This window comes from Anolis carolinensis, chromosome 2 (genome assembly GCF_035594765.1).
Source record: "Anolis carolinensis isolate JA03-04 chromosome 2, rAnoCar3.1.pri, whole genome shotgun sequence".
Lineage (NCBI taxonomy): Eukaryota > Metazoa > Chordata > Lepidosauria > Squamata > Dactyloidae > Anolis > Anolis carolinensis.
Window position 1 is genome coordinate 276784031 of NC_085842.1, and position 21045 is coordinate 276805075.

The following is a 21045-nucleotide window of genomic DNA, read 5'->3' on the forward strand; positions in this document are numbered from 1 at the left end:
GCAGCATTAGTAATATATAATATAATAATAATACTTTATTTGCAGCCCACCTTATCTTCCCGAGGGGACTCAGGATGACTTCCAACATAATAAAGGCAAACATTCAATGCCTACATAAAACAGAAGTAAAAATATAAACAAGAAACAATAAAATATATTACAAGAACTAAAACAAGTAATTTAAGTAATAACAATTATATAATCAACATTTAAACCATTAAAGGCCAGGTAAGATAGCATATCAAATCTGTTTCCTATTCCTATATAATAAATGGGGTTTACGTAACAACAACAACAACAACAACAATAAATTTATTACTTATTTCTTCCTGTGGTTCAAGGAGGGGTACAAAAGCAATAAAACAAGATAAAATACTATTAAAACACATAAAACAAGATATGTTGAGTTAAAATACAAGTTAAAATCTACTGATGAAATGCAGATTAAAATTCACAGCTTAAAATTGACTTGATAGGCCTTTCGGAAGAGATGGGTCTTCAATTGCATTTTAAATTTTGACAGCTGATTTAGGTCATTCCACAGCCTTGAGACGACTGATGAAAAAGTCCTCTGGGTGATGGCTGCCAGTTGGGCTCTGGCTGGTTGAAGTAGATGCCCCCAGAAGACCTAAGTGTCCTAAGGGGCAGCATGAATGGGAGAAGGCGATCCTGTAGGTAACCTGGACTCACTCTTACAAGCCTTTGATAGTTGCAAGGACCTTCAATTTACCTGTCAACTTGAGGTCAAATTTAAATTATGGTTGAGGAGAGTCCTGCCTGGTGAGCATTTACACTAACATCCAAAGTTTCAGATTAAAGAACGCACTCATCAACAGTGAAGACAGCCCACAGAGGTTTAATTACAATATGGCCAGAAAGGACGCATATAAGGCAAGCGCCAAAAATAAAAGCATAAAAATACAGGGATATACAGTATATCTCATACATGTTTAATTGCTATTCAGACTTCCCAACCCCCTTCGCTGGTTGGCCAGAAAGAATAGGGAGAAGGGCAGCCAGGGACTGGTCAGAGTGAAGAACCAGTCAGCTGCTGAGCCACTCCCCTGGGAGGGCACAATCTGAAAGACACAAAGCAAAGAAATGTTGATGGCTTTTGATGGGCTCCAGTATCTAGTTCAATGCCAAACAAAGGTATAAAACAGGGATACTAATCTTGGGTACTCAAAGGCTTGGCTGTCAACAAAAGAGGTTTGATACATGTAGACAGACAAACATGTTTGAGTTTGGTCGGATATCACCTATCTCTACATATATATGTGGACAATGGGTCTGGCCAATTGCTTTGACTTGGAAAAAGAGCCCAAGGAGTTTGTCCACCCTTCCTATCTCTCTGCAGGGAGGTGACGTTTCTCTGGATCTATCTGGTTATATTTTGATAAAGAAGTTTATACACTGTATAAATCTAGGAAATAGATGTAGTATACAGACAAATAAAAGCTATATGGAAAGTCATGAAGAATAAGTACAAATATGATAGTTGTTGCCGGTTCAGTCTTGATCTCCTATAATCAAGCTTTAGATGTCAAATAAGGAAATTCAAGGCGTGCACATAAACATCCTGCTGAGTTGAGCACACACAAACAATGCCTTCTTGGTGGTCACCTTTGTTTAAGGATTAACCCAACCCTGAGAATCCAGGAAATTCCTCTGTGAGGTAAAGGGAGGGTGATGACCCTATGGCTGACTATGGCAGAAACCATATTTTAACACACACACACACACACACACACACACACATATATGGATAGGGAATAAACAATAAAGATATAATATGAGCAAAAGCTGATAAAATGTAGACAGAGGCAGTAAGAAAGGATATATTCTATTAAAAATTGAGGATAATTTGCTTTGCAAGAGACTCCCTACTGCAGATCTGGTCTGTACATGTGTGTGTGTGTGTGTGTGTGTGTGTGTGTGTGTGTGTGTGTGTGTGTTTGTGTGTATATATATATGATAAATGAGAGAAATCTATTGCTTCTAGTCCATCACGGTGGTCACGGAAACCTCACAGAAAAGGAAAAATAAATTATTTCATCTTATTTGGCTTAGGTGTCCTTGGTGAACTATAAATCTCAGGGGCGGAGGGTGCATTGTTTGACGACAAACTCAACATTTTTAAACAGAACTTCCATAACCATCTGTTAACAGTTGAACTGGATGGCCCTTGTGGTCTCTTCCAGCATGATTCTATGAATTCCACAAGGTTTTTTTAAGGAAAGATTACTCAGGGGAGATTTGCCATTGTTCTTCCTCTGAAATATAGTTTACAGCACCCGGTCATTCTTGGTAAATATCCAATACAAGTCCTAGCTAGGCCTGACCCAGCCAAGCTTCCAAGATCGGACAATATCTGATGCTTTTAGGATATTTAGGCTCTCGAGCTATTAGAGGCAGAAATTGGTGGCCCCACCCAGACATGTAGCCGGGGGGGGGGGGGGCTTGAGGGTCTTCAGCCCCCCCCCCCGAAATTCTCGGTCCATGAGAAGGCCTTCCATTTATTATTTAAACTGTTATGTTTATTCATATCATGATTTGATCACCATGCTCAATATATCCCATATACATGGGGGTATTGGAATAACGATATGAAAGTTTTGCTAGGGTAGATCCTCTGCCCACCCAGACACAGCCTCCCCCCCCCCCCCCCGCCCGAATCAAAATCCTGGCTACGGGCCCACCTATGGTGTTCTGGTGGTACTTAAGAGCAATACAAACATGATGATAACCTAGAGATGGTTCTTGATCTGCTAGATCCAAATGAATTATTGACTGCCTGGAGAGATAGTGTGGTATACTAATTCCAGCATGGGACTATAATTCTAGAGACAGGTTCAAATCCCCACTTGGACATGGAAACCCACTGAGTGACCTTGGGCAAGTCACACTTGGGCAAGCCTCAGGGGAAGGCAAAGGCAATGCCCTCTCCCCATACAAATCTTGCCAAGAAAGTCCGCTGATAGATTTACCTTAAGGCTGCCATAAGTTGGAAACAACTTGAAGGCAAACAACAAAAGATCCAAGGTCCCCCTTTTCCTCCAGCACGCCCCCAAATTGGAGATGGAAAATAAGCTGCGCTCAAAGCCAGTGTCTTTGAAAGGTGTCTCCAGAATGAACAAGGCCAGCTGAAGGGAGGCTGTGGTTTCTATGATAAGACACTTGTAATGGCTACTGTTCTGTTTCCAGCACAGCCTGTAAGTAACATGTTGCTTTTAATCAGTTGTTTTGGCTACTAGTTACCTTTTGCAAGCATTACCCGGAATAAGTGTTACTTCTGCTGTTTCTTTGCAAGTTGTGGTACAGCTAGTGAGAAGGAAGCGGGGGGAAGGAAGGAAGGAAGGAAGGAAGGAAGGAAGAGGAAGGAAGGAAGAGGAAGGAAGGAAGAGGAAGGAAGGAAGGAAGGAAGGAAGGAAGGAAGGAAGGAAGGAAGGAAGGAAGGAAGGAAGGAAGGAAGGAAATGGAGACATATTGGTAAAAATACCAAGTCTATAGCACCTTTTCCAGCCTCAGTCTGCAGTGAATTTCATCATCCGGCCAAATTGTCAGGGTTTATAGAGACGCCTCAACTAATTAGCCACTTTGTTTTACTTAGGTGTCTTATCCCCCAGGTACATACATAAGAACAATTTTGCACCATTTAATTAGTCAAATCAGCACATGATACATAAGCCAAGGAGGTGGAGAGCAGCCAAGTAGCCAGTGAGTGGATGGAGGCCAAGCATATGCATAGTGGGGGGCATCTTTCCGCATTCCAAGGCCATGAATTCTCAATTAAATCTAGCTTTGAAATGTATTTAGCAAAATAGTCCTTAGAGAAGCTTTAATCCTTTAGGTCTTTAAGGGGAATTGTGGCACACAAGCCTATCTCATGTCGTTGTTAGCTGCCTTGAGACCCTATGGGGAGAAAGGTAGGATAAACATTAAGATAACAACAATTCCTCCATAAATAAAGGTCTTCTGCAATATTTCCCCTATTATTCTGCATATTATCTGCATCTTTATTTTTTAGCTGCCTGGAGACCTGTTTTTACTAGAAAGAGTGACAATAAAGGTGCAATAGGGGTTGTTGTTTTTTAATCAAGCAAAGTCTGAACATATGGTGATGTTGTTAATTTTCTATTTCTATTAACATTATTTATATCCTGCCTTTTCTTCAAGGTGATTTACACATTTAACCTACTGAAAAACTGGAATCGGACATACTATAAAACTGGAAGCCTGGGAGAAGGACTAGAATGAAAGAATAAGATATACCTACTCGAGTGACCTCAAGGAGAACTAGTACAAAATCTTCTATCAATGGTACATGACGCCACAAAAATTGGCAAAGTGTTATCAAAATATTCCAAACAAATGTTGGAAATGCAAAGAACAAACAGGGATGTTTTTCCACATGTAGTGGGTTGCAAATATCACCCTACCTATGAAACATTTACGCAGAACACATCATGCGACGTGCGGGGCTTGACGAATCCAAAGCTGGAGTTAAAATTTCTGGAAGAAACATTAACAAACTTAGGTATGCAGATGATACCACTCTGATGGCTGAAAGTGAGGAGGAGCTGAGGAGCCTTATCACCAAGGTGAAAGAAGAAAGTGCAAAAGCTGGGTTGCAGTTAAACATCAAGAAAACCAAGATCGTGGCAACCAGACCAATTGACAACTGGCAAATAGAAGGAGAAAGCGTGGAGGCAGTGACAGACTTTATATTTCTAGGTGCGAAGATCACTGCAGATGCAGACTGCAGCCAGGAAATCAGAAGACATTTACTTCTTGGGAGGAGAGCAATGGCCAACCTCAATAAAATACTGAAAAGCAGAGACATCACACTGGCAACGAAGGTCCGCATAGTGAAAGCAATGGTATTCCCCATAGTAACCTATGGCTGCGAGAGCTGGACCATGAGGAAGGCTGAGCGAAGGAAGATAGATGTTTTTGAACTTTGGTGCTGGAGGAAAATCCCGAGAGTGCCTTGGACCACAAGAAGATCCAACCAGTCCATCCTCTAGGAAATAATGCCCGACTGCTCACTGGAGGGAAGGATACTAGAGGCAAAGATGAAGTATTTTGGCCACATCATGAGAAGACAGGAAAGCTTGGAAAAGATCATGATGCTGGGGAAAATGGAAGGAAAAAGGAAGAGGGGCCGACCAAGGGCAAGATGGATGATGGTATCCTTGAAGTGACTGGCTTGACCTTGAAGGAACTGGGGGTGGTGATGGCCAACAGGGAGCTCTGGCGTGGACTGGTCCATGAGGTCACGAAGAGTCAAAAACGACTGAACGAGTAAAGAAGAAGAAGAAGAGTGTAAATTAGAACCACCACATATTAGCCTTTATTTTTTGTATCAGAAGCAAAACTGGGGGTACAGCTGTAATGTATTTAGAAACCAAAGTTAAAAACTTGGCATTATACTAAATGTCCTTTGCCCTGAATCTGGCCACTTGGAGTGTCTCTGGTGTCACTCCATTGTGCATGTGGCAGGGTTCAGACTGCATTGTAGTAAGTGGTCTGTGGATTGCTCTTCTCCACACTCGCATGTTGCGGACTCCACTTTGCAGCCCCATTTCTGGTGACTGGCTCTGCACCTCATGGTGCCAGAGCGCAGTCTGTTCAGTGCCTTCCATGTCGCCCAGCCTTCTGTGTGCCCAGGGGGAAGTCTCTCATCTGGTCTCAGCCATGGATTGAGGTTCCGAGTTTTAGCCTGCCACTTTTGGCCTCTCGCTTTCTGAGTTGTTCAGGCAAGTATCTCTGTAGATCTTAGAAAGCTATTTCTTGATTTAAAGCATTGATGTGCTGGCTGATACCTAACAGGGGGTGGGCCGGAGATGTCACTACCTTGGTCTTTTCATGGTTGGCTGCTACTTCCCAGCGGATATCAGGTAGTGCAATACCGGCTAAAAAATATAATTTCTCCAGTGGTGTGGGGCGTAGACATCCTGTGATAATGTGGCATGTCCCATTAAGAGCCACATCCACTGTTTTAACGTGGTGAGATCTATTCCACACTGGGCATGCGGACTCAGCAGCAGAGTAGCAAAGCACAAGTGTAGATGTCTTCACTATATCTGGTTGCAGCATCATATATTAGTAATGGAAAGTTAGTGGTAACCTTCTTTCTACCAGTTTCCTCATAAATGTTCTTCCTGGTGGGTAAAGAAAAAAAAGAAAATTTCGTTTTAATTTAATTTTTTAAGTCCTTATGGGACTAAAGAAATCTTGCATTTGCACAAATGTGTTCAGTCTCCACTTACTTTGAATTAAGGAAAAAAATGAAGCTTGGCAATGCATTATATAGTAAATGTAGCACCCAGTTTAGCCTTGAGAGCATGGCATTTGCAATTCATTAACTTGGCCTTGGGCCCAAGAGGAAATGTTGAGTCACAGACATGACATCAAGTTGGGCCACAAAAAGTTTTCTTCCTCTTTACACAGGTGAAAAGCAATGAGTATTTGTGCTGGCACAAGAAAATCTCTTTCCTTGTTTATCTGTTTTGCTTCAAGCATTTCTATCCTGATTATTCAGTTATTAAAGAACTCCAAATGGATTGCAAAGCAGAAATACGTAATTAGCAATGTAAAAGACATGAAGTACAGGAAAATGGATAAAACAGCAGCCCTGTATTCAAAATGGAACCCAAGGCAGCTGCCATCATAAATGAAAAAGAGGCACATGACTTAAACCCTAATTAAAAGTAATTAAATAAACTACTATATTAAAACATCACTACTTTAAAATAGTAAAAAATAAAAACATGATAATAAATAGAAAGACACTCCCCCGCTTTCTCATTAAAGGCTTTTCTGCAGATTCCAGAACATGGTGGATGGCCATCTATCAAGAGTGCTTTGTTGTGTTCCTGCATGGCAGGGGTTGGATTAGATGGTCCTGGTGGTTTCCTCCAACTCTATAATTCTGTTCTGGAATTCCACTTTGTCACCAAATGTGTAGTTATGGAAGTGCCAGGATAGTTAAATACCTTTAAGTGAGAATCTCACTGGGTGACCATGGACTATTCAGTCTCCCAGCTTGACAGTGAGAGAAAAATGAGTGAGAATGAATCACTGATGTGCTCTTTGAAGGAAGGATGGGAGACACACAAACATTTACACACAGAGACACAGAAATTGATGTTTGCTATGATTCGGGAATATAGCCCAGTGCATAATATTTTCATACCTGTAGGCCAGTGGTTCCCAACCTGTGGTCTGTGGACCACCAGTGGTCCCCAAGAGCTAAAATATGTTACATGGCCTCGCCATTACTGCACCCTTGCAACGATAACAACTGGTCTCACAAAACCCTTTTATAGTGCCGAGACAATGGGGATGTTGGAAGGGGAGAGGCCGACTACCCACGAAAAGCATGATACATGCCTCCTGACTGCTGCTTCTCCTCCTCCCACCCTCCCCATGTGGCACCTGGAAGCAGGGGCACCTTGGTGTCTAAGTTTTTAGGCCTGTTTCTGGGGCTATTTGGGGTGCTGATTCAGAAAATTGCACTGGATAGACCACATCAGCTCTAGATTATTAAATATGGTTTTCTGTGGGCGAGCAGATAATTACAGTAGAGTCTCACTTATCCAACACTCATTTATCCAACATTCTGGATTATCCAATGCATTTTTGTAGTCAATTTTTTCAATGCTTTGTGATATTTTGGTGCTAAATCCATAAATACAGTAATTACTACATAGCATTAATGTGTAATGAACTACTTTTTCTGTCAAATTTGTTGTATAACATGATGTTTTGGTGCTTAATTTGTAAAGTCATAACCTATTTTGATGTTTAATAGGCTTTTTCTTAATCTCTCCTTATTATCCAACATATTCGCTTATCCAATGTTCTGCCGGCCCGTTTATGTTGGAATAAGTGAAACTCTCCTGTACTACTGGATGGCAGATATTCTGTATCAGAAATTAGAGCTGATGTGGTCTATCCAGTGCAATTTTCTGAATCAGCACCCCAAATAACCAAACTGAATCTAAAGTTGACCAAAAGCTGATTTGTAACCTTTTTGGCACAAATGTTGAAGAGTGGTCCCTGGTCAAAGTGGTCCCTAGTCAAAAAAAGGCTGGGAACCACTCCTGTAGGCAAACCTTGTTCATTTAGGGAACCACAACTATTGTTGCTTTGTGCCTTCAAGTCCTTTCTGACTTATGGGGACCCTAAAATGACCCTATCTCAGGGATTTCTGGGCAAGATTTGTCCAGGGATGGGTTGCCTTTGCCTTCCTCTGGGGGTTCTCATTCCAAAGTATATATACTACATGTTGCCATCCCTGCTGTTTAGCCAGATTTCACCTGCAGTCAAGCTATATTACCTGGTGCTCATCTGATCTGTCATCTGGCCTGGATTATAAACTTGGATTATTTTTTTAAGAACAAGTCTCTAGCCCTTGTGACAGCCACTGGATGCAAGCCTTTGGGTGTGTTCAGCTAATTGATACCTCAGCCAGAATTGACAGAGGTGCCAGTTGCTGCCATCAAAGAGATCTCTACTGATAATACATTTTCAAGCCACAGAACAATCCACCAGTAGAAGAACATGAACAATGTAACTGTTGTTAGCCCCCCGCCCCCCTTGAGCCTGGCATTTTCTCAAAAATCAAGAAAAGGCAAACATTATTTCATGCCCAGAAAAAAGAGAAAAGGGTTTGGTAGGTTTCTGTCCCATCATATGGCGTTTAACATCCCAGAGCCACACCTTCCAATTAGAGGGAAGGAAAAAGAGACAAGGGAAATATAAGGGTGTTGGCAGTCCTCAAAACAACTTCACTTTGAGAAGGAAGCTCACTCCTCCCCTTCACCCTCCCTTTTTTCCCCCTCCCTTAATATATACTTTTCAGTCAGCTCTGGCTTTTACTAGCAGATTTTACATGTTCATCCTGTTGCTTTCTCCGTTGGACTGGGGTGCAGGCATCTTATTCAGCCTTTGTAAAAGAGTAACTTTCCAAAACTGAAACAGGGCATATCCTTCATAATAAGGGACACCTGACAAATCTATTTGGGGCTACTACTAGTGGTTTCTTCCTGAGCCAGTAGGATTGCTTAACCTTAGGTAAAGGTTAGGTAAAGGTTTTTCCCTGACATTAAGCCCAGTCGTGTCCGACTCTGTGGGTTGGTACTAAGCAGAAGAGCCAGTGTTGTCCGTAGACACCTCCAAGATCATGTGGCAGCATGACTGCATGGAATGCCATTACCTTCCTGCCAGAGTGGTCTACTCACATTTGCATGTTTTCGAACTGCTAGGTTGGCAGAATCTGGGGCTAACAGCGGGCACTCACTCCACTCCTCGGATTTGAACCTGCAACCTTTCGATCCGCAAGTTCAGCAGCTCAGCGGTTTAACACACTGCGCCACCATGTTAACCTTAATATTCCACAAAAGGTTACTAGGGGTTCCTCAGATCATAGCTGGAATCATCATCACCATCATCATCATCATCATCTCAGCTGTATATTAGTTTTATGCAAGGGATTGCAATTTTTGAGAAATATTACACCTGAAAAAAATTATTTTGGGAGGAAATATATATTAATCACACTTATATCATGACATAAGAATGATAAGAAACAACTGCAACTGTTTTTCAGTGAAGTGACTAGAGATACTAAGATTTTATGCATATTGACAGGATCTGAAAAACATTTCAGCAAGGTAGCACTCACACAGAACTATAGGTGTTCTACGATGGGGCAGGAGCAAATATGGCACTTTCCCCATGTTTCTTGTTAGTAGGAAGCTGCATGAGAAATTGATTCTGTATGTGTGTGTCATTTTGAAATGTACAAGACCAGGACAAAAATAAAGTATTCAAATAAATTGGGTCAATGTCATTGGTAGGGTTATCAATCAGAATTAGCAAAAACTGGTGTTTTTCAAAAAGCAATTTTTATTTAACTTGATAATTTCAAAAATGTTTTTCATGGCTGATATGATGGCATGTACAGGACAATGTCACCAGTTTGCACTGAGGCCAATAAATGATAGTCAGCCCCTTCCAAGAGTTCATGTGTAGCATGTTTCCATCTTTCATAACATTACCTGTTGTGTTTTTTCCTGCTTTGAAGTTTAAATAAATCTTTCATGTTTTTGCATTTGAAAAATTGCCTCAGATAATTTCTACTCACACCCTGTTGGCTTTGGGTTAAAAAAGAGATTAACATTTTCAAGTTCTTAGAAAGAATAAAGAAAACTTGATTGAAGGGCACACCTCCAGATGACTATGTCTGGTGTATAATGCACTTGGGTATCTCATTATTGCGGAGCACAAACCTCTCAAAAACAAAGTGTAACTTGGCAACAGAAAGTTTGCTTCATAATACTATTTAAAACCCAATTACATTCAGTTTAATTCCTCCTGAGAGCTGAGTCTGCAGGCATCAAAATGTTGATGAACGATGAGTAGGCGATAGCAAATCTTTGCATATGCAATCTCTGTGGGTTAATTTTTTGCCAGAGCACATGATTTGATTCATCTCCTATATAATCTGCTATTAATTTAAAGTGATGCAAGTCATTATCTAAAGTGTTGGCCAAGGAGAACACATGAGCATGATTGGTATGTAAGGATAGTTCCAATCTAGACAATGAAATGAAACATGAAATATCTACATTGGTGATAGCAATGTATGTTGCTTGACACATTTCACTTTAAGTCACATAGGTAAAGGTAAAGGTTTTCCTCTGATATTAAGTCTAGTTGTGTCCAGCTCTGGGGGGTGGTGCTCATCTCCATTTCTAAGCCGAAGAGTTGCCGTTGTCTGTACACACCTCCAAGGTCATGTGGCCAGCATGACTGCATGGAATGCTGGTCCCTTCCTGCCAGAGTGGTGCCTATTGATCTACTCACAATTGCAAGTTTTCAAACTGCTAGGTTGGCAGAAACTGGGGCTAACAGTGGGAGCTCACCCCGCTCCCCGGATTTGAACCACTGATCTTTCGGTCATCAAGTTCAGCAGCTCAGCAGTTTAACCCACTGTGTCACCGGGGGTGACAGCAATTTAGATATTTAATTACTATTCCCAGGAGGTCAATAAATTGGCCACCTGCTGCCCAGCTATGCCCTTGGATGTTTTTGATAGCCCCCTTCATTCTGAATTTTACAATGTGCATCAGCGTATTTTGTGTCTACAGTGCACTTTGCATTCTGTGGAGCTAATTTAAAAATGTGATGTGGTTCACATTGTGCCCATGCTGCAGTGCATCCAGAGGTTTATTTTGTGATTACCCCAAATGTAATGCTTTATGTTCTTTAGCCTCCTTAATGAGTGATGCAGCATACTTCAGTGGCATGTGTCGCATAGCTGACGCATTATATGGTTGATTTAGATGAGCCCTTAGTAAGGCTGGCCCTAATTGTAGGCTAGGTGGGGCAACTACTTTGGGCACCATGAATGGGAGCTCTTCAGGTTGTTCCTTCTATCTCTCGCTCACTCCCTGATATTAGTCTGTTGGAGAGCAGAGTGTGTGCGCCGAAAACAGCCTGCTGCCTTCAGTATCAGTGAAGGATGCTAACCCTTAATAAATAATGAAACAAGATTCAACTATCAGTCCAATTGGTTCTAGACCTGCCAAGTAAGGACACCATCATCCTTTGATCCAGGCAGCATATTGTTTGGAGTCTTCCCCTTGATTCAAAGTGAGGCCTATCTACACTGCCATATAAAAACTAGATTATCTTCTTTGAATTAGATTATATAGCAGTGTAGACTTATATAATGCAGTTCAAAGTCTTAGGACCCTTCTACACTGCCATATAAAATCCAGGTTATCTGCTTTGAACTGGATTATATGTCAGTGTAGATTTATATAATTCAGTTCAAAGCAGATAATGTGGATTATCTGCTTTGATAATATGGATTATATGGCAGTGAAGAAGTGGCCTAAATTACTTTGCCTGGGAATGAATGGAACATCATAAGTGAATACATTGGAGCCTCCGATGGCCTAGGGGATAAAAGCCTCGTGACTTGAAGGTTGGGTTGCTGACCTGAAGGCTGCCAGGTTCGAATCCCAGCCGGGGAGAGCGCAGATGAGCTTCCTCTATCAGCTCCAGCTCCATGCGGGGACATGAGAGAAGCCTCCCACAAGGGTGCTAAAACATCAAAACATCCGGGCGTCCCCTGCGCAACGTCCTTGAAGACAGCCAATTCTCTCACTCCAGAAGCAACTCCGGTTGCTCCTGACACACACAAAAAAAGTGAATACATTGACATGAAAAGAGAACTTGTAGGACCTTCAAGACTAACTGAAAGAACAAAGTTGGTAACAAAACCATTTGCATCCAAGGAAGTAGATTTGATCTGTCGTATTTTCTCAATTAGCTTCTAAGGTACTATAAGACCTCTTTGCATTTTGATATCAAATGGTAGGCTATGAAGTGAATCCAGATTCTGAAGACACATAACACGTCCAAATTTCCCCCTGTAAAATGCTGATTCCAAAAGAACTATCCAAATGCTGAGTTTCTCCAAACTCTTGATGCCAAGTAGAAGAATTTACAATATCAGATAATCCACAATATCTGCTTTGAACTCAATTATCTGAGTCCACGTTGCCATATAATCCAGCTCAAAGCAGTTAATGTGGGATTTTATACAGCTGTGTGGAAGGGGCCTATAATTTGCATTACCAGCTCTGTGTTGGCATACTGGCGTTAAAATGACATCAAAGGGTGGGAATCACCTCCTAAAATGGTGAAATTGCTAAAACAATCACTTAAAATAAAATTGCAGACCTGCAAGAAGATTATGAGTAGAAGAACCATGAATTGCCAAATTAGGACAGTTGTATGAATAAATAGAGCTGCTATATCAGTGCTCATCCTAGTATGGTTCTGCTATCTGCAACTGCAGTGGAATAGTAGATTCATTCAATAAAGTCATTCTTGGGTCTCCATTGCTGAGCAGGAATAGAACCCTGTTCCCCAGAGTTGTAGTCCAATGTTCAAACCACTAAACCATACTGGCTCTCAACTAATCAGTCGAAATCTGACCAATGTTACTGCCGTTTGCCAGTGTCAACTAGATTGCCAAGCACTGCTATGGGAATGCTAGCAATAAATCCAGCAATAAATCCAGCAAATCACATCCAACAATATAGCATATTCATCATTACACAGCATTTTGAAAACGATTTCATAATATGCTCACAAGTCAGTGACCATGCTTTGAATATTAGTCATGCGGGAGTGTGAACAATACTTCATTGATCCCAATATCCGTTTATGACTGTAGCTGGTCAGGCATTGTATAGCTTAGTGCTGTGAAATAAAATCATATCTTCCTATTATACATCCACAAGCATTTTCAACTGATGTGAACGAATATGCATTTGTTTCACATAGTATGTGTTGTTATTTAATACAGTTATTCATAGATTTATCTAAATTTGAAAAACATGAGCAGTATGAAAATTGTATTTTCTCTTTGTTTAAAATCTGGCACCAGTTGGACTTGGTACATGAAGGAGGACATAGTAAAAGACTCAATTGTTAGATGGGCTCAAAGCATAGGCCAAGAGATTAAAATAGACCAATGGGAAAAGACATGATAGAGAAGAAATACACCGCATGCCAAAACCTAAAGGAAAATGTCTATAAAATGCATCTACGTTGGTCTCTCCTTCCAGAGAGATTAGCTACGATGTATAACTGCACCGACAATGTCGAAAAGAAAAAGGCACATTTTATCACATGTGATGGACATCCAAAGAAATAAACAACTACTGGAAACAGATTCATGTATACCTTGAAAAGATGCTACATACGAACTTCGAAATGCCACCACAAATATACCTTTTGAACATGCCTGATGAAGAACTAGAAAAGAAATTAGGAAAAAATAATTTACCTGACAGTGGCAGCTTGAACAATATATGCTAGATATTAGAAAACCACAGATACCTTCCTTAGAAGAGTGGGAAAAATACATTATAGATTTGCTAATAATGGACAAAATAACTGTACTCTTAAGAGGAGAACAACTAGAAAACTTTGTTAATTAATGGCAACCAGTGATTCAATGTCTTAATAATAAAAGCAAACTAAAAAGGCACATAGGTGATCCTATAAAGGTATTAATTTAGAATCTAGGATGCTTTTATTTGTACTCATGAAACACTGACAGCTAGGAAATATTATACTATATTCAACAAACACTTATAAATTTACATCTATTTTAATTAATTAATTAATAAGCAAATAAATATCTGGCACCAGTTGATAGCACTACCCAGGCACTAGTTCTAGTAGTAGCAGAATTATTTGTTTGAATTAGAGCTCTCAGAATTCTCTCCCAAGCAATTTGGGGAGTTGAAGAAAAAGCTATTTTTTACCCGTCACAGCTAATCACCATTTCACGTTAAATTAGCTTACATAATTTTTTTCAGTAACTAAATAGATAAGCTCTTGTACGTTGTATTAAACTACATGTGATTCTGGTTTAGTCAGGCAAGGAAAATCACAGATACATTTAAATCTGAATTTACTATACAGTATGACCCCCATATTCATAGGCCCAACAACAACAACAAACTTTATTTATATCCCGCCCCATCTCCCCTTGGGGACTCAGAGCACCTTACAACTTAAAAAGGCAAATATTCAGTGCCATACAATACAATAAATTATAATACAAATAAATAGTATAAAACATTCAATCATATAAAGCAATAACATAAAATACCAATAAAACACATTAAACTGAATCAATAAGAACAGACTTAAAAGCCATTTCCATAGACCATTCAATAGACCAAAACCATAGGGCCAGGCTTTAGCACAGCAGGTTAAACCACCAACTGCAGTAAAAATCTTGTCAGCCAAAAGGTTGACAGTTCAAAACCTGGGTCAGAGTGAGTTCCTGACCTTTAACCCAGATTCTGCCTACCTAGCAGTTTGAAAGCAAAATGTGAGTAGATAAATAAGTACCACTTAAAAGCGAAGAGGTATTTTAAAGCACCCATAAGGAAATGCCAGAAAAATGCCGACAATTCGATCAAGGAGGAAGTTTACGAACACAACTCTTCGGCAGGGAGATGGAGCGACATCACACACACACACACACCTCGCCCATGACCGGAACCGAGCACGTTTCCAAAATGCTGAAGATAGGAAAAGCCTATATATATCTCTATGTACAATTGTCTGTCTTATTTGTATTGAATATAAATACTGTAAATAAATAAATAAATAAATAAATAATACCTGAGGTTTCATTTACCTATGCCTGATGAAATATGTCCTCTCTAGGTATTTTCCAGGTCCCCCAGGTGATTAAATATAGTTTGCTATTACCTGCAGTTTTACGGATCCATGTGAAATCCTGGAACATATCCCATTCCCCCGGGATAGAGGGATTATATTGTATTGCAACAAGGATCGCTTTCTATGTTTCATCGATTATTCAAAGGTAAATTTCTATTACTTGTAAACCCATCATAGGCAATGAAATTGTCCATTCCTGGTGAGGAAATAAGATAAAGAAAAGCCTTCCAATTGAGATATTAAAAATGAGACTCCAAATGACCTAGGTATTCCACAGCATGTATAATGAGTATACACAACATATGGTTTTACCACATTGGGGTCAGATTTTAATATTCACTGGGATTTTCATCCAACCTGTTTTACCATTGTTTACAAGTGTTTATAAACCCATGTGTGCTAATCTGAACTCTTTGGCCAAGATCATACTAGAGTGTTAAATGAGCATAAATCTGGACCAGTGTATTTCTGTTAAACTCCTACCGTTGTCAGCAGTTTGATGGTGTTGCAGTGTAGCCACACAACCAGGTGGGGAGCAGATCACCTCCTAGGAAGTTACACAGCTGTGGGAGAAAACAGAAGCCCCCCTCTTGATCTTTTACCTGGAAAACCAAAGATTCTCCACCTCACTCCCAAAGATATATATCTGATTATCGGGAACATATACATTTTGGTTGGATCTACACTGCCAAAAAAATGCAGTGTGAACTGCATTATATGGTGAGTATAGATCCATATAATGCAGTTCAATGCAGTTCAAACATATTTTATGGGTCTGTGTCAGGCATGGGCAAACTTAGGCCCTAAGGCTGTTAGGAATTGTGGGAGTTGAAGTCCAGAACACCTGGAGGGCCTAAGTTTGCCTATGCCTGGTCTATGCTGATCTAATCTATGTAATTGCAAAGGTTATCTCTAACCATGAGTCTTATTTGCCATATTTTCAGGAATCAGAGATGATGAAGCTGGTGAAGCACAACCCAAACTCAATGAGCCATGCAGTGATTAGACAGACCACTTTTTTATTGCTGTCCAAGCCTACTGAGTTTATTTTGTTTCTTAGAGGGGTTTACATTTTATCTTTCCATTCAATTCTTCAAATAGCTGTGCACGCTCCTATAAAAATGTCTATTGTACAAATAATGTTAGGCAAGACTATACATGGTAGAATTGCTCCCATCAAGCCTCTCCTATAATAATTAACAAGGCAAACACACACACTGTGCAACAAGCCCTGTTGTATAAGGCACTAACCTCTAGGGAAGGAATGACTTCACATCCTGTGCAGAAGTACAGATATGGGTATGTATTGTGTTCAGTGTCCTTCTTGCTTTAAAAAGCCAGGGAAGGGGGGAGGACTCCTCCTCCGGGGTGTTGGCTTTAGAGGAGGAGTGCAGTTCGTAGCTCATAAAAGCTAGAGCTCAAGTACAGTTGCTGTAACAACAGCTGCACTCTCTGCCTTCTTGCTGTGATCTTTGGTGTTCCTGGAAACAGCTGAACTGTCTGCTTGCGACCAAGAAGCCGGACACTGTGCACAATGGCCCAGCAATTTGTGATGAGCAGGCTTGCACCTAACAAAGTGGTGATATTTGGGAAGACAGGCTGTCCTTACTGTTACAAAGCTGTCGAGCTTCTGGAAGCACTTCACCTGAAGCCTGGGCATTTGGAATATATTGATCTCTCAAGCCGAAGTGATACGCCTGACATTCAGGACTATCTCCTGCGAGCTACAGGCGCTAGAACAGTAAGTTTGCTCTCAATGACTTAATTATTGGACACAGGGAGGGGGGGGGGGGGAGGGAAAAGATCAGGTTTTTGCTCTCTGGTTGCTGTTGTAATTTGTTGCTTTCTCTCCCAAATAACCTAATAGGAGAAGGCATATACTGTGTAGCACTTTGAACTAGTTGGTTTCTCTTTCACTATAGGAACAACAATTAACTGGAAAGTCTTGTGACACCTTAAAAGCTGTAAAGATTTATTACGTATACATTTTTGTGGGTGCTTTCCCACGCATCTAATGTCGGGTACTTGAGCCATTTTACCATCTTGCTTAACTCTTTCCCATTGCAACTATTGGGATTTAATGGGTCGGATTTCACTTTAGTTCTTCTTGATAAAATTTAATTAAGCATGTGCTGATGTCACATGGGATGGATAAGTTGTATCTCCATTTCTAGTTATGGTATATGGTTTCCAAAATCAACCTTACAATCTTTACAACCTTCCTTTTTTGCCTTTGGAAGGATATAGTGAACCCTTCTCCATTATATTGAGTGCCGACACTGTTTATGGTCTTTTGGATCCTGTCTACTGTGCACAGTAAAGATAAGCGAAATACTTCTGTTCCTCTTAAATGCTCCAAATCTTGCATCTGTGAACAGGTTTAGGTGTTTAATAGAACACATCAAAAGAAAGTTGCACTTTCCAAAGGACAAGTGGCAACTGACACTGTCATGTATATCACCACCCTCTGTTACAACCTGAGTCTGTTCTCATGTTGTAGCAGAGAATGCAGATAGTCTGTCTCTCTATTCCAATATTCTAGACATGAACTCCACTGGTTTCATATTGTAATTTGCTCATGATGACCAAGGTGCCTAGAGGAGAGCACTTACAGGAATGGAAAGTAAACCATAAAACAGTGGAACAATATGTATCCATCCTGATGTTTATTAGCCCTGGTAGGTTGCCAGGTCTTTTTACTGGCTCTATTCCTAACTCTGATGGATGCCTGACATCAAAAATCTATTAGACAATTATCTCTTTCCCATTCCAACCATTAGAGAAGTAGACTGGGCATTTGTTTACTAAATTATTGCATGTAAAAAGCACAGAACAAATAGAAATGGATGCACTGGAAGTTTTCCTTTTTTGAGCCACATTGGAATGAACAGATTGTATGTATGCTCACCAATATACTTTGTGACACACTGTGCTTGTATTGTGGGACACTGTATCAAAATATACTGCAACTTAGCACTGATGGAACCAGACCTCGTGTAATATCTTAGAATTATGCTTCAAAATGGGATGCTATGAGAGGGGTTTAACGCTATGTAATCAGTGAAAAAACAGATTTTGGAGCTAATTGCTCAAACCTACACAAGCATAAGGAAGCCCAAAGTGCAGAATATTCATTTTCTATTTTAAACAGATGTAATGATGGGAATACTTCCAAAGAGAAAAGCAAAAGCACAGGGAAGGAACTTCCTTCTCCATTGTTATGCAAATCCAGATGGTGGATCTTGAAACCTATAACACAGTGACCTCAGTGGATTAGCTATTTCTAGGCAGGGTAAAGCAAGTCTGTGAAAATTCAGTCTTATTCTAGGATTTTTAATCCCACACAGAAAATGTGTTCAAAATACCCATCAGGGCAGGTGTTGGTATGTGTTAGCTATGGATAGTGGAACATGGAGTCCAACACTTCTGGACAGCCCAAAATCCAAAAGGTTTTTTTTTTTATCGTGTCAGAAGCGACTTTAGTTGCTTCTGGTGTGAGAGAATTGGCCTTCTACAGAAACGTTGCTCAGGGGATGCCTGGGAGGCTTTTCTCATGTCCCCGCAAGCTAGAGCTGACAGATGGTAGCTCACTCAGTCTTGCGGATTTGAACCAGCAACCTTCAGTTCAGCAGTCCAGCTGGCACAAGGGTTTAACCAAAATATGGTAAATTGCTACTATACCCCTCTACCCTACCTTCATGTTTCCTGTTGTTCTAATTGTCCTGCCTTGTTTTTCACTCTTCCAAGGATACTGTATTTCTAAAGTGTGTTTCTGTACTGAGAAATACCAATAACTTGTCCTTCCTTTCAGGTACCTCGTATCTTTATTGGAGATACCTGTATTGGTGGTTTTTCAGACCTAGAGGCTCTGAATAAATCTGGAGAACTTGAGACCCTGTTAAAGAAAATTGGAGCCTTGTGAAGGTGAGAAAATAAGGTCACTTGCCATCTGATCTCAGAACGAAGGAATATAGATGCAGCTCTCAATAGAATTAATGTGTGCAAAAGGATTTTCATGTGTAAGCATAAGCATTATTCAAAGTGGTGCCAACCCAACTTTCCATATGCAACCTACATGTAGGTGGTTGCTTGCACAAGGAGTTTAACACATGGAGCTCCACCCATGAAACTGCATTCGAACCTATACATTTGCTCATAGGCATCTGTTGTAAATGAACAATAAACAGAAATTCTGTAAATATTTTTTTCTATAAAGTATGAAGTATGCAGAGACACCTAGCAAAGAAAACATAGATACTAGCAACTATTGTTTGCTTACATATTCTTAAACTACAACTAAATTTCCAACAGTGTAATGTAAGTGCTGCTTGGGGTTTGGAAGGTTTGAGGGGAGAGGGGCTCACGTTCAGTTCCTGGAAATGTTTCTGTAGCCTTACCTTCTTATCTTTTACTTTCAGAGCAGAGATGCCTGTAGCCTGGGGCTATCTCATGCCACAACACAGGACTTTGGAACACAGACCTGCAGTTGCCTACCTCCTGTTTTCCTCATTAGATGTGTTGTTTAATGCACATTTCAAAACAGAGCGGTAGCGGTGGTGGGTGCTAAAATGTATTAAAATATTATTGTAAAACTTTTATACATGTCAGTATTCCTGCTAGTAAGCAGAATGATCAAACCTGACTTAACAGAATAAAATGCTCATGCTAACAGAAAGTTTGTTTTTCATTGCACTGAATCATTTGAGTGTACTTCATTTCCATGCCCTCACTCTTGGGCAGGTCCAGGTGTCATTTTGCTCTGTTTTCTTCATGCAAATAAAGCTTCATTGGTTCCTTCCAGCTGTTCCCTAGGTGCCTCATTTTAAGAACAATATAGACAGCTTGGGGAGGATTCAAATAAGGATGATAAGAGGTATGGTGAACTAAACAATATAAAGAAGAGTTGAGGGAGTTGGCTGTGTTCAACCGGGTGATGAGAAGATTGCAGGGTGGCATTACTGCATTTTTTTAATATCTGAAGGACTGTCACAGAGAGGAGAGTGTAGGCTTCTTTACTGACCAGGTCTAAAGGTTTTAAGTTACAGAAATGTAGTTTTTGATTGAACATTAGAATGAACTGTTTGATTATAACCATGGTTTGCAAATGGAACTAATCGCCTATAAATGTGGTGGGGTCTCTTTCTCTGGATCTTCAGAAAAGGTTGGATAGCTATCTGATAGGGATTCTTCAGCTGGAATTCCTGCACTGAGCCGGGGACTATGGGATCCTTTCCAAATCTATGGAGCTTGAATGTCTTCTGGACATATGAAACCTATATGATACCACTCATCATGAGCTGCGGCTTAATCCCGTTCCCTCCTTTCTTATCCTAATAGCTCTATACTGTGTCGGGCAACTGTTCCTCCAAAATCATTTTTTTGGTTCATCATCTGGTCAACAAAGATTAAGTAGTAATAATGTTCAATCACTTAGCAGCAATTTCTAAAATAATGAGCGATGTCCTGCCAGCTTCTACACTGTCATATAATGCAGTTAGTGTAGATCCATATAAAACAGTTCAATTCAGTAAAACTGTAATATATTAGTTTATACTGCTCACATAACGCAGTTACAAACTGCAGCATATGCCAGTGTAGATGGAGCCTCAAACATCCCACTCTTCTGCTTACCACTCCAGCTTAGAAACCTGTACAAAGTTTTCAATTGTTCTCGATGGAGCAAGGCTACACTTCCATTAAATGTATAATTGGGTATAACATTAACTGCTAGATCATAAAATAATGTACAACTAC

At 40.3% G+C, this 21045-nt stretch overlaps 1 protein-coding gene and 1 long non-coding RNA gene across 2 annotated transcripts; one reads left to right on the top strand and one right to left on the bottom strand.

Annotated features, from left to right (window-relative positions):
• Positions 1 to 4321: 4321 nt before the first annotated feature.
• LOC134296701 (uncharacterized) lies at positions 4322 to 16652 on the bottom strand. Its single transcript, XR_010003525.1, has 3 exons — positions 16543 to 16652; positions 9249 to 15854; positions 4322 to 6164 (listed from the first exon to the last, which is right to left on the bottom strand). It is a non-coding gene; the product is annotated as an uncharacterized LOC134296701 (long non-coding RNA).
• Positions 16653 to 16675: 23 nt separating this feature from the next.
• glrx (glutaredoxin) lies at positions 16676 to 20089 on the top strand. Its single transcript, XM_003216372.4, has 3 exons — positions 16676 to 17032; positions 19103 to 19215; positions 19710 to 20089. Exons 1-2 carry the CDS (start codon positions 16826 to 16828, stop codon positions 19211 to 19213), a joined length of 318 nt encoding a protein of 105 aa, XP_003216420.1. The 5' UTR covers positions 16676 to 16825; the 3' UTR covers positions 19214 to 19215; positions 19710 to 20089.
• The last annotated feature ends 956 nt before the right edge of the window (positions 20090 to 21045 follow it).

Excerpts from the sequence above, each read along its gene's own strand:
- glrx (XM_003216372.4), top strand. The coding sequence starts at position 16,826 with ATGGCCCAGCAATTTGTGATGAGCAGGCTTGCACCTAACAAAGTGGTG. Across the intron at positions 17,033-19,102 it reads GAGCTACAGGCGCTAGAACA|GTACCTCGTATCTTTATTGG; the intron begins GTAAGTTTGCTC and ends CCTTCCTTTCAG.